Source organism: Populus nigra, chromosome 12 (assembly GCF_951802175.1).
Source record: "Populus nigra chromosome 12, ddPopNigr1.1, whole genome shotgun sequence".
Classification (NCBI taxonomy): domain Eukaryota; kingdom Viridiplantae; phylum Streptophyta; class Magnoliopsida; order Malpighiales; family Salicaceae; genus Populus; species Populus nigra.
This window is the reverse complement of record NC_084863.1, coordinates 7,458,673-7,472,400: the sequence shown is the minus strand read 5'-3', so window position 1 is coordinate 7,472,400 and position 13,728 is coordinate 7,458,673. Positions and strand designations below refer to the sequence as shown.

At 29.8% G+C, this 13,728-nt stretch overlaps 1 protein-coding gene across 4 annotated transcripts; it reads left to right on the top strand.

Annotated features, from left to right (window-relative positions):
• The first annotated feature begins 7,209 nt into the window (after positions 1 to 7,209).
• Positions 7,210 to 13,322, top strand: LOC133669982 (potassium transporter 2-like). 4 transcript variants are annotated; one of them, XM_062090357.1, is made up of 10 exons: positions 7,210 to 7,747; positions 8,594 to 8,697; positions 8,891 to 9,125; positions 9,207 to 9,449; positions 9,546 to 9,599; positions 10,446 to 10,706; positions 10,935 to 10,987; positions 11,087 to 11,204; positions 11,486 to 11,740; positions 12,069 to 13,322. In XM_062090357.1, exons 2-10 carry the CDS (start codon positions 8,659 to 8,661, stop codon positions 13,187 to 13,189), a joined length of 2,379 nt encoding a protein of 792 aa, XP_061946341.1. In that variant the 5' UTR covers positions 7,210 to 7,747; positions 8,594 to 8,658; the 3' UTR covers positions 13,190 to 13,322. The 4 variants fall into 4 exon arrangements, with proteins under 4 accessions (XP_061946341.1, XP_061946339.1, XP_061946340.1 ...); XM_062090355.1 differs by lacking the exon at positions 7,210 to 7,747 and adding an exon at positions 7,773 to 7,994; XM_062090356.1 differs by lacking the exon at positions 7,210 to 7,747 and adding an exon at positions 8,022 to 8,134.
• The last annotated feature ends 406 nt before the right edge of the window (positions 13,323 to 13,728 follow it).

The following is a 13,728-nucleotide window of genomic DNA, read 5'->3' as shown; positions in this document are numbered from 1 at the left end:
TGTTGATTATTACGTGTTAGTCCGTACTTTTTTTGAAATAATTTGGCTTTCATGATAACCTTCCTATAAATAAATTAAATTGATTATGCGCATACATCTTTTTTTTTTGTTTTCTTATAAAAAATAATTTTTAAAAAATTATTCACTTGATAAAATTGAAATTTATAGCGTTGTGCAGGCCCATGAGCGCTTGCATTTTATTTTCAGAGCCTAAGTCATCCTTTCATTTCTAGATGTGCATGGGCTTCACTATATATATATATATATATATATACATGTCAGGACGTTTAAATAATATTATTTGTTTTAGTAATATTTATAATTATTTTATGAATAATTATATATATACCTAATATGTAAAAAAAGTTAAAAAGTTTGCACATGAATATTCAATGAGAATAAAATATACATTATTTTTTATTGTGATTTTTTTATAACTTTTCATGAAATCATTATTATTGTATTATTTCATTAAAAAGCATAAAAATTATCAAGATATAATTTTTTTTATTTTTTTATTGAAACTTGTTTTTTATATCATGATAAGTTTTATATAAATAAAAACATGCTTTGCTTAAAACAAAACATGTTTTCATCAAAACAAAATTAAAAAAATAAATAAATGAATACAGAAAATGGAGTTTTGCCTCAAGAAATGTATTTTTTCTCTAGACTTTAAATTAATAGAATTGATGCCAATTTTGATTTAAATTACCTTAAGTTTTTATTAAAAAAACCATATTTTATATATATATATATATATATATATATATATATATATATATATATATATATGTTTCATCAGAACATATAGAAAATGCATAGATTAAAAAAAATAATTTTGGCTAAAGAAACACAATCTTTTTCTCCAAAATTCAAAACTTTCAAACTCTTTCAAATATTTATTTTAATTTATGCATAATTAAATAAAAACGAGCTTTGAAATGATTCCACTGTCTTTTTCTCTTTCCTTTATTCTATAGTTTATTGTCTTTGCCTATATTTATAAAATATTTATATGTCCATATATTTATTTTTCTTTCTTTCTTTTTTTACTAGAAAAACCAACTTCTTATTTTACCTTTTGATTAATTTTAATAACTCCTTTTACAGTTTATTAGTTTATATATTTTTATATTTATTGCATTAAGCACAATCATGATCTTTTCATTTTTTAATTAATAAATTTTATGAAACTAGAAAACATATTCATAACTTTAGTAACCTTTTCTTTGGCATTAAAAATTGACTTGAAATATTGCTAGTAGCATAGCACAAGCACAAAAATTGCTAGTTGTTAAATCTAGTACGCAACTCTAACCCAACTATATACTTGAGCACTGAGAAATTAGATCAACACATGAATTATTTGGTTAAATCTTAGTTAGATTTGAAAAAAAAATATTTTTCTTATATAACTTGGTTTTGACTAAGTTATAATTAAGTCTATTGGATGGATTTAAATTTACCCTCAAATAAAAAAAATATGTTGGGATCTTTTAACATTTATCAAGTCGTACAGTTTGGAATGTTACAGTTGGTATCAGAGTCTTGATATTGGTTATGAGAAGAAATCAAAAGAGGTTGTTGATGTTCATTAATTTATTGCAGGATGGTACTTGTAAAAGCGTGTTTGAGAGTGTGGTTATATTTCAAAGTGTTTTTCATTCGAAAATGTATCAAAATAATTTTTTTTTATTTTTTAAAAATTATTTTTAACATCAGCGCATTAAAATGATTTAAACACATTAAAAAATATATTAATTTGAAACAAAATAAAATAAAATAAAATTTAAATTTTTTCAAAAATATTTTGGAAATATAAAAATAAACGGGACTTAAATTTTGTCAAATCAATTAAATTTGATTGGGATCAATTAATAAATAACCCACAATGCATTGTTTTTATTTAGTTGATGTTTTTATCTTAAACAATTGAGAATTTGACACCTCATATTATTGACATGTCATGTTTTCTAGTGAGAGGAGAGAAAATTGTTTTCAACAGAGTTGCTTTCATGTTATCTCGAGGAAATTCAACAATTTTACAAAATAATGCAATTTGAAAAAACAATATTCATATTTTATTTAATTTCTTCAAAGTATTACTTTTTTTAACAAATTAAATTAAATATAACTAAAGCAATTAACATTTGATATTATAGGATTGATTCAACTAGTTTGACAGATCATTCATATTTTATTGTATTAATATTCAATAAAGTCATTGTTTTATGTTCATTTTGCCGTGGATGTGATTGATTTCTACGACTTACAATTGAAGTGTAATTTAGAGGTTGCTTATAATATTTAAATAAATCAATTCTTTATTGTAATTAAATTCAATTATAATATTTGATTTAAATTCAATTACTAAATAAATTAAATTCACATATTTAAAAAATTAAATTCTATTTTATTTTATTTTCTATATTATCCCAATAGAATTTTAATCCACTACTCGAGAGTGCTGGTGGTAGTATTTCTTTTGTCTTCGATGTTTCAAAGCAAGTGGCTACCAGGATTGGCATGAGGTGTACTCTTGCTTATCGTGTTGATGCTGGAACAAAAGCGCGAAATCACGTATATATGAAAAATGATTCACTTGTGTGAGGCGTATTCAATCTCTTGTAAGAGAAAAAAACCTATGGTGACAGTGAATGTGGAACTTGAACCACTTGGGTATATTATTTGGTTGAGAGACAAATAGAGGTTTATAATCTTAAGCTTTGAAAAAGATTTTGTATAAGGTTTTTAATCTTAAGCTCGTAAAAAGATTTGGCAATATGTTTGATTTTTAACCCGTAAAATAATTGGATTTAATCTTAATTCCAAAAAATAATTAGAATATGTTGAATTCTTAACTTGTAGAAAGATTGAGTTTAATCTAGAGTTTGTAAAAGAATTGTGTAATAGATAAGGTCTCATGTTTAAAAAAAAACCATGTATGATAGTAAATACTTGAATGAAAATTTAAAAAGTAGAGTGGGTGATTGTTAAAACTATCAAAAAAATTAGTGTGTTTATCTCTCTCTTTCTATCTCAATTTATTTCTGCCGTAAATAATAATTTATTATTGACATTGTTTATGAATTTTATTATTCTTGAAGTAATTCATGATTGATTTTTAAAGTGCTAGAATTTTAGATAAAGCTTTAATTCACCTTTTCTCTTTGGCTATTTTATTCTTTCAATTTGTGTTAAAGCTTGGATCCTTTTTTGAGGTTTAATCTTCTAGAAGAAAAGATCATGTAAATTATGCCTATTTGAATGTAAGAATGCAATTTTTTTTTTGTCTATTGAAATTGAATTGTGAGATATTTTTTAGAGTGAATATATTAGACCCACTAAAATAGATAGGATGGGAAATATATTTGAAATTATATTAGTTAGTGAAATGATAAACATACAAAAAAAAAGGCATAGTTATAATGCTAAGGTTATAAATACATTTTTTTTTTACACTTATGAAATTTAAAAGCTTTTAGAAGTGATCTTCACACAAGTCAAGTAAAACACTATATATCGATAAGCTTTACTTCTAGAATATGAACCCTTTAAAATGGAGCCTAATGATAGCATTTAGAAAACATATATATATATATATATATATATATATATATATATATATATATATATTACATTGGTTAAAAATCACAAATGAAGAAATGGTTGGTAAAATTTTAAGATACTTACCTAAAGCTTAGGAACTGAATGTAATGGCAACCAAGAAAGCTACAAATCTCAAAACCCTTGAATTTGTTGAGTTCAATGAATCTTTAATTGCTCATGGAAAAAACTTATGAGCTTTAAGATGATGATAGTAATATAAAAATATAAGTCTTTACCTCTAATATAAAAATATAAGTCTTTACCTCTAATATCGGCAAGTGATATTAAGAACAAAAATGAATATGATGATGAAGAAGATAATAATGAGATAATTATGATGATTAGACCATTCATCAAAATTTTAGAGTATAAGAAATATAATGCAAATCAAAGTAATTTTAGAAGAGAAAAATACGATAAGAGAGAATAATTTTTTATGAATACGAAAAGTCGTCATATTGAATATAATTGTCAAAATATTAAAAAAAAGATTAAAATTTGAGAGGAAACAAAAGGAAGGCATGTATTTAGAATGATGAAGATGATAATACAACCTCTTTGGATGATGATAAAATTAAAGGAACGAGCTAACTTATGCTTGATGGCTAATATTTACATCACTAAAAAAGAGATGTGCTTGATGGGCAATGACATCTTCCATCTAAGAGCGGCATTGTAGAATTTTCCAGGGAAACAAATTTATTTGAAAGAGAGTTGCTAGGCCTCAACCTACCTAGCCTATGGTAGGAGCGTCCTTGCACCGCTCTCCACGGTGTTGTTGGCCTCCGTTGTCGTCTAACCAATTTGAGTGTCCAAATTGTCTTCCAATGCTAGCTAGTGGGTGAGTTTGACTCCAAAAAGAGAGTGTAGCTTTTATGGCATGCCATGGAAACGTTTTTCTCTAGCGAGCTAACACTAAAAACAGGGTGGATTTTTCAGAGCCTAACTTGTTAGCTCGTGATGTGGTAGGCATAGAGTTGTATTCTAGCCTACCTTGCTCCATCTTGCACCAAGACCTTGATTTAAAGTCTCGTATTAAAACCTTGATTTATATATTACCACATGTATTTATATATATTAAAAAAAATAAAAGGATGTGTAGCAAGACATATTGCATCGTGGATTCACATTATATTTTTTTTATTCTTTAATTTTTTCAGCATTGATTTTTTTAATTTTATTATTCAACATTGTATACCAAGTTACAGCGCACCATATAATTCATAATTTATTTTAATTTTCTTTCTATAAAGTTACTATAATCTCAAAAAGAATTTCTATTTTTATGTATTTTTTAATTTTCATTACTTTTTATTTATATTTTAATTAATATCTCTCTTATTTTTTAATTGTTTACTTCATCTTTTTAAATATTTTTTATTTTTTTGTATTTTTATAATCTTTTAAAGAGATTATTGTAATTTATCTATAACTTTATTTTCTTTTATATTTTATAGAAATAAATTGTATTTTCATGATGTATTTATAAAATAAAATCATTTGTTCTTGTTATGAAAAAATAAATTCTAAAAATAAATTAAAATTTATAAATTAAAAAAAATTAGAGTGCATACCCATTTGTCTTTCGCTTTTAAAAAAAAGATTAGCATTCCATTTCACTTTTTAATAAGAACTAATAACAAATCTTTCTCATATATATATATATATATATATATATATATATATATATTAAGTATAAAATATGCATTTGAGTTTCTCAATTAAAAAGATCATGATACTTCAAAACATATCCATACTCGCTTGGCCTACTTTTCTTGGGGCTAGAAACTAGCCTAGTAGGGTAAAACTACTAAGCTATTTTAATAAGCTTTTATTAAAAAAAAAATAGATTTGAATTCATTTAAATAAAATAAAAAATATTTTTAGGATATTAATTTAATTCTAATTATAAAATTATTACATGAGTCACAAAAACAGGTTTTTTATAGAATAAAAATACATTTTGGTTCCATAATTTTATTTATCTTGCATGCAAATGTCTACTTTTATAATCATGTGATTGGTTAAAAAAATATGTTATTAAAAGGTTTATGTCTTAGCAACTAAGCATTACATTATTATTTTATTTTCTAATACATTTTCAAAAAAAATATCAAAACATAAGTTTTTGGTTTACTAAAACTTGTTTTTATGGTTTTGATAAGTTGTTATTTAAAAAATAATTATTCTTGTTAAAGAATATTATGAAAAAGGGTTTGCATTAGGGGATTTTTAATTAAGGAGATGCCTTTCATATCCTTATTGCATATCTTAAAAGTTTTTTTATATATTTATTTTAATTACTTTCGGTTTTTATCAAATAAACAATATGCCTCCAAAAACTATATTAAAAAAATATTCATGATAAGAAAACGTTGAGTTATAATACAAAAAAAAAAGTTTTGATGCAATTTAAATTAGTGCTCTTTTTATATAAAAACATTTCTTTTAACATATAATTAGATAAATAAATTTAAAGAATTGCTCTTAATAAAAGATAATATATCTTAATTTACGTTTATTTTTTAATTTCCCAACTTAGTTTTTGGTTAATGTTAGCAAATCTTTTATTTATTGATGCCTATAATTCTTTGATTAGTTTTATCATATGAAGATATCAACTTTTTAGTTTACAATTAATATTTTTCTTGATGCATGAAAACACAATTGAAACTCAAGAATCAAATTTAAAATAGAAAAAAAATCTTTTTGATTGTTGTTCACGGGCGTTAAAACTATAGTTTAACCCCTTATGTTTTTAATTTTTAATTTTTTATCTTTATATTTTGATGGTTTCATGTTTCAATTTGAAACTTCACTTGTTTTACGTTTTAGTCATTAAAATACGAGACCCATAAAGTTTTGTTTTTAATTCAATTAGATTTCGGTTGTTGAGATTGATTATAGGTTTTTTAAGGGTTCAAAATGAGTTTATTGAGGTATTTAGGATATTTTTGGGGCGTGCTTTAAATGAAAATAATTTTGAAAATAAAATTTTTATGATTCAAAAGCTTGAAACCCTAGGAATTAATGCCTGATTTTTTTTAGATATCCTTTTTTTTTTTTGACAAAAAATGTCTTTGAATTAATTTATTAAAACAATATTTAAATGATTATCTAATTATGTTATTATTTATAAGAAGAGAAGCTTTTTATGATGATATTATTTGTTGTTTTATGAATAATTAGGTATTAGCTTAATATACATAATTTTTAAATAACTTGCTCTTTAATATTATAAAAGGAATAGAATATCTATTTTTTTAATTTTTTATATTATTTAATTTTTAAGTGTGTAAAAATAGTTGATTCATAATTTTTTATTTTTAATTAAAATTTACTTTCTTTGATGCTCATATTACATTTTACTTGAAAAAAATACATCTAAAAAAATATTTTTTTATCTCAATAAAAAAAGTACATGAATAACTTAACTTTAAAAACAAATTTTAAGAAATATTTTGTGAGAAGTGTTTTTTCAAGTAAGAACTGTGAAAATAAGTTTTAATTAAAAATTAAAAAATTATGAATATTTATATGATTGTTTTTAGCGAGTGCGCGTCTGACTCGTTTGAGCTTATGGTTTTCCCATTAGTATGCAAAAAATGTACCGCTAGGCCCGGAAAGGTTTCTCAGTTGCTCAGTGGATTAATGAAGTTATGAAAGCACCAATTCGACAAACCTTATTGTTTTTACACATATTTTTATTTTTATGAGTTGCGTATTTGATTATTTTGTTAGAAACATCGTAATCTATGATTTACGCTAAGCATGCTATTTTTTCTTAAAAAATTGAGTTGTGCAATAATCTGGTGATGTTTGCTAGAAAAGTAGTTATGAAATAATCTGGTGATCATTAGCACATTAATTTGGAGATAATATATATTTGCTCACATGGGTTTGTATAATTTATCATTCAGGCCAATTTCTGGAGATTAGTTTAGGTAAGGTTTTTGAAAATGTGAATTGCTGCGATTGGTTTTGTTTCTGATTTCTTGAATCACTAGCGAGACCCACTTGTTTAATTAATGGCCATTATAGCAACAGTTCACCTTTTTCAGTTTTTTGTTTTTTTTAGCAGTCTTAATTGAAAGATTTTGCAAGCAAAAGATATTCGGAGGGCTTGTTTTGTTAGGTAAAGCATTTGGTTTGGAGAAAAGGTTTTCTTTCTTATCATCAACAGGGAAGAGAGAGTGTGTGTGTGGGTGGGGACATGTATAGGATGGCTTTATTTCCATGGGCACTTATTGTTGGTGGGAGAAGTGATTTGACGAACATCATGTGATCGTGCCTTTGGGTTGCCTTCTCTTAAGATTCTATACATTCTTTACCTCCTCTTTCTCCCTCTGAAACAATGCAGCAGCAGCAGCAGCAGCCTTGAGGTTAATAAATAGTAGTAATACTTGCTCCTCAACCTTTGAGGAAGTTGGTATTGCTTGCTGGTTGTTTTATTTCCTTTTATCTGTCTTTATTGGGTTGCGCTGTTGGACCAGCCCTAGCTTTGACTAAATTACAAGAAACAGTGAGCTATCCATTTAATTGTCTGTAAGAATAAATCAGTGGGGCATTAAAATAGGGGGCCCTTCTGCGTTATGATGCTCTATCTCTCTCTGAATAATTGTAGCGTATAAGTTGAGCTTCATTTTTTTTTAATGGCTTCCAAGTTGTTACCAGAAGTTAGGAAGTGGGTGTCACTTGGTTTTGATTTTTCTTTTGTTTTGTGAAAAATTTTACATCAAGATGTGCTCATTTTCCTAAGAGTTTAGTCGGCATGTGATGGAGGTATGGATGGCATGTGGGTTTTCTGGAAAAAGTGGATTGAATTTGACCTCCTTTTATCTCCTCTATTTGCGGGTGTTACAGCTTTGAAATGCATGGATGGCCTTTAAAATTTCATAAAAATGATTTCCTTTCACTTGCGTTTTCAAATTTCTTATTCTTGTTTAGTGTGTGTTCGATCAAATTATATGTTTCCGTGCAGATCTACTGCTAGCTTCTTCCAATAACAGCAAAACATTCTTTGTGAAGCTTGAGGTATAGGACCCAATGGATCTTGGGCATGGCAAGTGTTGGGATACTTCGAAGGTATCTGCATTTGCATTTTGAGCTCACCTTTTGCGGCTCTTTACTTTCAATTGCATTTCCAATTGGAATGCTGGAAATTTAATATGGCATAATGTCGTAGACTCAAATTCAGTTGATAGAATTTTGGTCACCTGATATGCTTCTGCCACTTCGCTTGATTCTTAAGAGTTTTGCTTGTGAAATTGCATTGCAGAAGGATTCTTGGAAGACATTGTTGCTTTTGGCTTATCAGAGCCTTGGAGTAGTATATGGTGACTTGAGCACTTCCCCTCTCTATGTTTACAAGAGCACATTCGCAGAAGACATTCAACATTCAGATACCAATGAAGAGATTTTTGGTGTTCTATCTTTTGTTTTCTGGACCCTCACTCTGGTCCCCTTATTCAAGTATGTCTTTGTGGTCCTTCGAGCAGATGACAATGGAGAGGGTAAGTGTGTGAGCAATTATGCAATTTTTTGTATTACTCAATCATCAAGTTTATTTTTATTTTTTGTATCTGTTCCAATAGGTGGTACTTTTGCATTGTATTCATTGATATGCCGGCATGCAAAGGTTAGCCTTCTGCCCAATAGACAGGTTGCAGATGAATCACTCTCCACGTACAAACTAGAGAACCCTCCAGAGAAGGACAGCTCAAGGGTTAAAATGTACCTTGAGAAGCACAAGGCCTTGCACACTGCATTGCTAATCTTGGTTCTTCTTGGCACTTGCATGGTAATTGGAGATGGACTGCTCACTCCAGCAATTTCTGGTAAAATTCTTTCCTGTAACATGTAATTATTATTTTAGCATCGCTTCCATTCATATAATTGACTAGCATTTTATTCTAAAATCATTTCATTTGCAGTCTTCACAGCAGTGTCTGGTCTTGAGCTTTCCATGTCCAGTAACCATCATCAATGTAAGCTTCTTAGCTGAATTGAGTTGAAGCATTTAAATATTTTATGCAGAGTCGTTTAATAGTAGATGATGATATTCAAACCTAGAAATAGATTTCTGTTGCCAAACCAAATATTTGGAGAAAACGTCTGCTGCAATGGGAGCAGGTTATGTCTGCAAAAACAGCTGACTATTTCATGCTAGTTAAGTATCATATAACTGAGTTTTCCGAACCATTTTTTACGTGATCATTCTGGAGTATAGAAAGAGAGGTTATGGTTTTATGAGAAAACGGGAGATTTTCAAGTGTTACCAAGGTGATGTAATTTATTCAGAGTAAGATGTGTGTGTAGGGCCACTGAAAATGATAAAGAATGGGAGGGGGTCTCCTTTGGTCATTCTGGTCCAGTTGGTGAATAAGTTGGCCTGAAGTTTGGGGACCTTTCAATTGCCCATCTTGTGGTCTTGACTGATCGTCTCCCCAATTTCTTATCCCTCTCTAGTCCTGTCAAAATTTTGTTTTAGGCCATGTGGATAAGCAGCTACGCTAGTAAGAATGTGAAATTGGTAAAGTACTAGTAATATGTTATGCTTATTACTGCTTTTTTATTGTCGCTCAGTTGAAATGGGTGAATGGGAGTAATAAATTCCTAACATGAATTCAAAGTGATTAATGGCTATCAATATATGTTGCAATAGCAGAAAGGAAAATAACCGAAAATATAATAATGTATCACCGTCTGCACTGTTTTTACTATTAATATACATTATAAAGGTTATTAATTTAGACCAAAGAGATTATCATTTATATCCTATTTTATTGCTATTCTTGTCTCATATAGCACTCTTTATGCCATCCGTATTGCAGATGCAGTAGTTCCAATCACTTGCTTCATCTTGGCGTGCCTTTTTACACTTCAACACTATGGCACACATCGGGTGGGATTTCTCTTTGCACCAGTTGTCTTGGCATGGCTGCTATGCATAAGTGCCCTTGGTCTGTATAATATAATCCACTGGAACCCACACGTCTATCAAGCTCTTTCTCCATATTACATGTTCAAGTTCATGAAGAAAACAAAGAAAGGCGGGTGGATGTCTTTGGGTGGAATATTGTTGTGCATAACAGGTTCTTGTTTGCCTTTTCCCTTCCTGCATGTTTGACTGGAAACCAATTTTTAAGCTCACCCTGTTCCTTGTTTGCTATATATTGCTAAACCAATAGCAGGATATCTTATAATTTTCTTTCCATGATATAAATTTGATGGATCATATTCTACGAATGAACCTCTGAATGATTCAATCTTTTCATAATTCAGCTACCAAGTACCAATGTTCTGTGTGACTCTGTATGCAGGCTCCGAGGCAATGTTTGCTGATCTTGGCCATTTCTCGTATACTGCAATTCAGGTAAATCTGACACTTATATAGTCTTTCAGAATCTTTTCTTGTCAAAGAAAGTCGGTTCTGAATGCCTGATAAAATATTCTACTCTTCGACCCATTTCAGATTGCATTCACCTTTCTGGTTTATCCAGCCCTTATATTGGCATATATGGGGCAAGCTGCTTATTTGTCACAGCATCATGACAACACAAACCATATTGGCTTTTATATCTCGGTCCCAGGTATGTCTTCAATTGTAATTTCTAAGGAAATTGCATATGCATGTAATTGATAGAAAGCTGGCTGAAGGATGGATTATAATTTTGTTAGCAGAATTACTAAGATATGCAAGCTAATTCAGATTGAAATGAATTATGAGGTCCCTGCACTTGGAAAGAAAGAAAAAAGTCAGGAAAATAAAGTGCAAAATCTCTATATCAATTCCTCTATCAATTTGTGCTTATACTTAACTAGTATATATATTTGACAATGAGAATACATCATGACAATTTTTCTGGAACAGGGAAGTTAAGGATACCTGTCCTCATAATAGCTATTCTTGCTTCTGTTGTGGGAAGCCAAGCAATCATCAGTGGAACATTCTCTATCATAAACCAGAGCCAGTCGCTTGGATGTTTCCCAAGAGTGAAGGTTGTTCACACTTCTGACAAGATACATGGCCAGATTTATATCCCTGAGATCAATTGGATGCTCATGATCCTCTGTATTGCTGTGACAATTGGATTTAGAGACACGAAGCACATGGGAAATGCATCAGGTAAGTCGCACCTCCCTTCATAATTTTCTAACCTGCCATTTAATTATAGGGAAGTTGAAGTTAGTTGCACCATTTAAGTTTCTAACCCCAACACATGCACTTGTTAGATTGGAAATTGAAGTTGATTTCTGTTGATACTTGATAAGGAACACTGTTAATTTTAAGCTTAAATCTTTGGCAGCAAGCCTACCACTATTTCATTCCATCAATCTAATTTCTGCATTAACCTTATTATATTGTAGTATTATTGAAGTTCAACATTAAAATTAGGTCAGTAATGAGGGATTCATTGAACTTGAACTTTTTCACTCGTTCTTATCTGTTGCAGGGTTAGCAGTGATGACAGTGATGCTAGTGACCACATGCCTTACTTCCCTTGTTATCATCCTTTGTTGGCACAAACCCCCTATTCTAGCATTATCCTTTCTACTTTTCTTCGGCTCCATTGAGTTGCTTTACTTCTCAGCTTCACTAACCAAATTCACCGAGGGTGCATGGCTCCCCATCCTTCTAGCCCTCATTTTGATGACCATCATGTTTGTTTGGCATTATGCCACCATTAAGAAATATGAATTTGATCTACACAACAAGGTATCACTAGAATGGCTCTTAGCCTTGGGTCCAAGCTTGGGGATTGCTAGAGTCCCTGGCATTGGCTTAGTTTTCACTGATCTCACCTCTGGCATCCCTGCTAACTTCTCACGCTTTGTCACCAACCTCCCTGCCTTCCATCGTGTCCTTGTCTTTGTGTGTGTAAAATCAGTGCCTGTGCCTTTTGTGCCCCCTGCGGAGAGGTATCTTGTTGGTCGTGTGGGTCCTCCAGGTCATCGGTCTTACAGGTGCATTGTCCGTTATGGATATCGTGATGTGCACCAGGATGTTGATTCTTTTGAATCAGAGCTCATTGCTCGACTGGCTGATTTCATCAACTATGATTGGCATCGAAGTCATGGGACTAACTCATTTCCTGAGGACGATGCATCTCAATCCAATGAATCATCAAATGAGTATAGCTTGGCAGTGATTGGAACTGTCGCTATCCCAGGCATACCAGCTTATGAGATTGAGGAGAGTGTGCAGCTAGCAAGTATATCTGGTGGTTTCTCTACAGTAGAAAGCATGACAGATGTTATTGAAATGGAACCGGTTGGGGTAGTAGAAAGAAGAGTGAGGTTTGCTATTGATGATGAGTCCGGATCCCATTCACCAGCTGATATGCATTTGCAGTTACAAGAAGAGCTAGAAGATTTGTTATCAGCCCAACAAGCTGGTACTGCATTTATACTTGGGCACTCGCATGTTAAAGCAAAGCAAGGATCATCACTTCTGAAGAGATTGGCTCTTAATTTTGGGTACAATTTTCTCAGGCGGAACTGCCGAGGGCCAGATGTGGCACTCAAGGTTCCGCCAGTGTCTCTTCTAGAGGTCGGTATGGTTTATGTTATGTAAGATTCCAGTGTAAGTAATTTTGTCTGCATGTTTTTATATAATGGTAAACTGCAGAGGAGTGAGGAAAGCGTGTAATGTGTATGTAGACTAACAAGCAACTCTTTCTCAGAGTGATGCGTCACTAACCATCAAATGCAGTATGATATATATATATATATATATATATATATATATATATATATATATATATATATATAAAGAAATTACTTAAGCCCGATTGATTTAGAGTTTCAACAGTGTTTTTGGAAAAAAAATGATTTTTTATTTTAATTTTTTCTTCTAATTAACTTTTTCGTGTTTTTAGATTATAATGTTAAAAATAATTTTTTTAATATATTTCTAAATGAAAAATACTTTAAAAAGCAACTATTATTATATTAATAACATTAATAAGCAAATAGGGTTAGAGATATGTTAATAAATCATTTCAACCCAATAATTTAAGTTTTTAGGTAAGGTTTTAAGTGAAAGTTTTTTGAACTTGAAACTTTCGCAAACCTATATTATTTTGTGTTTAATTTTTATCAAATAAATAGAGA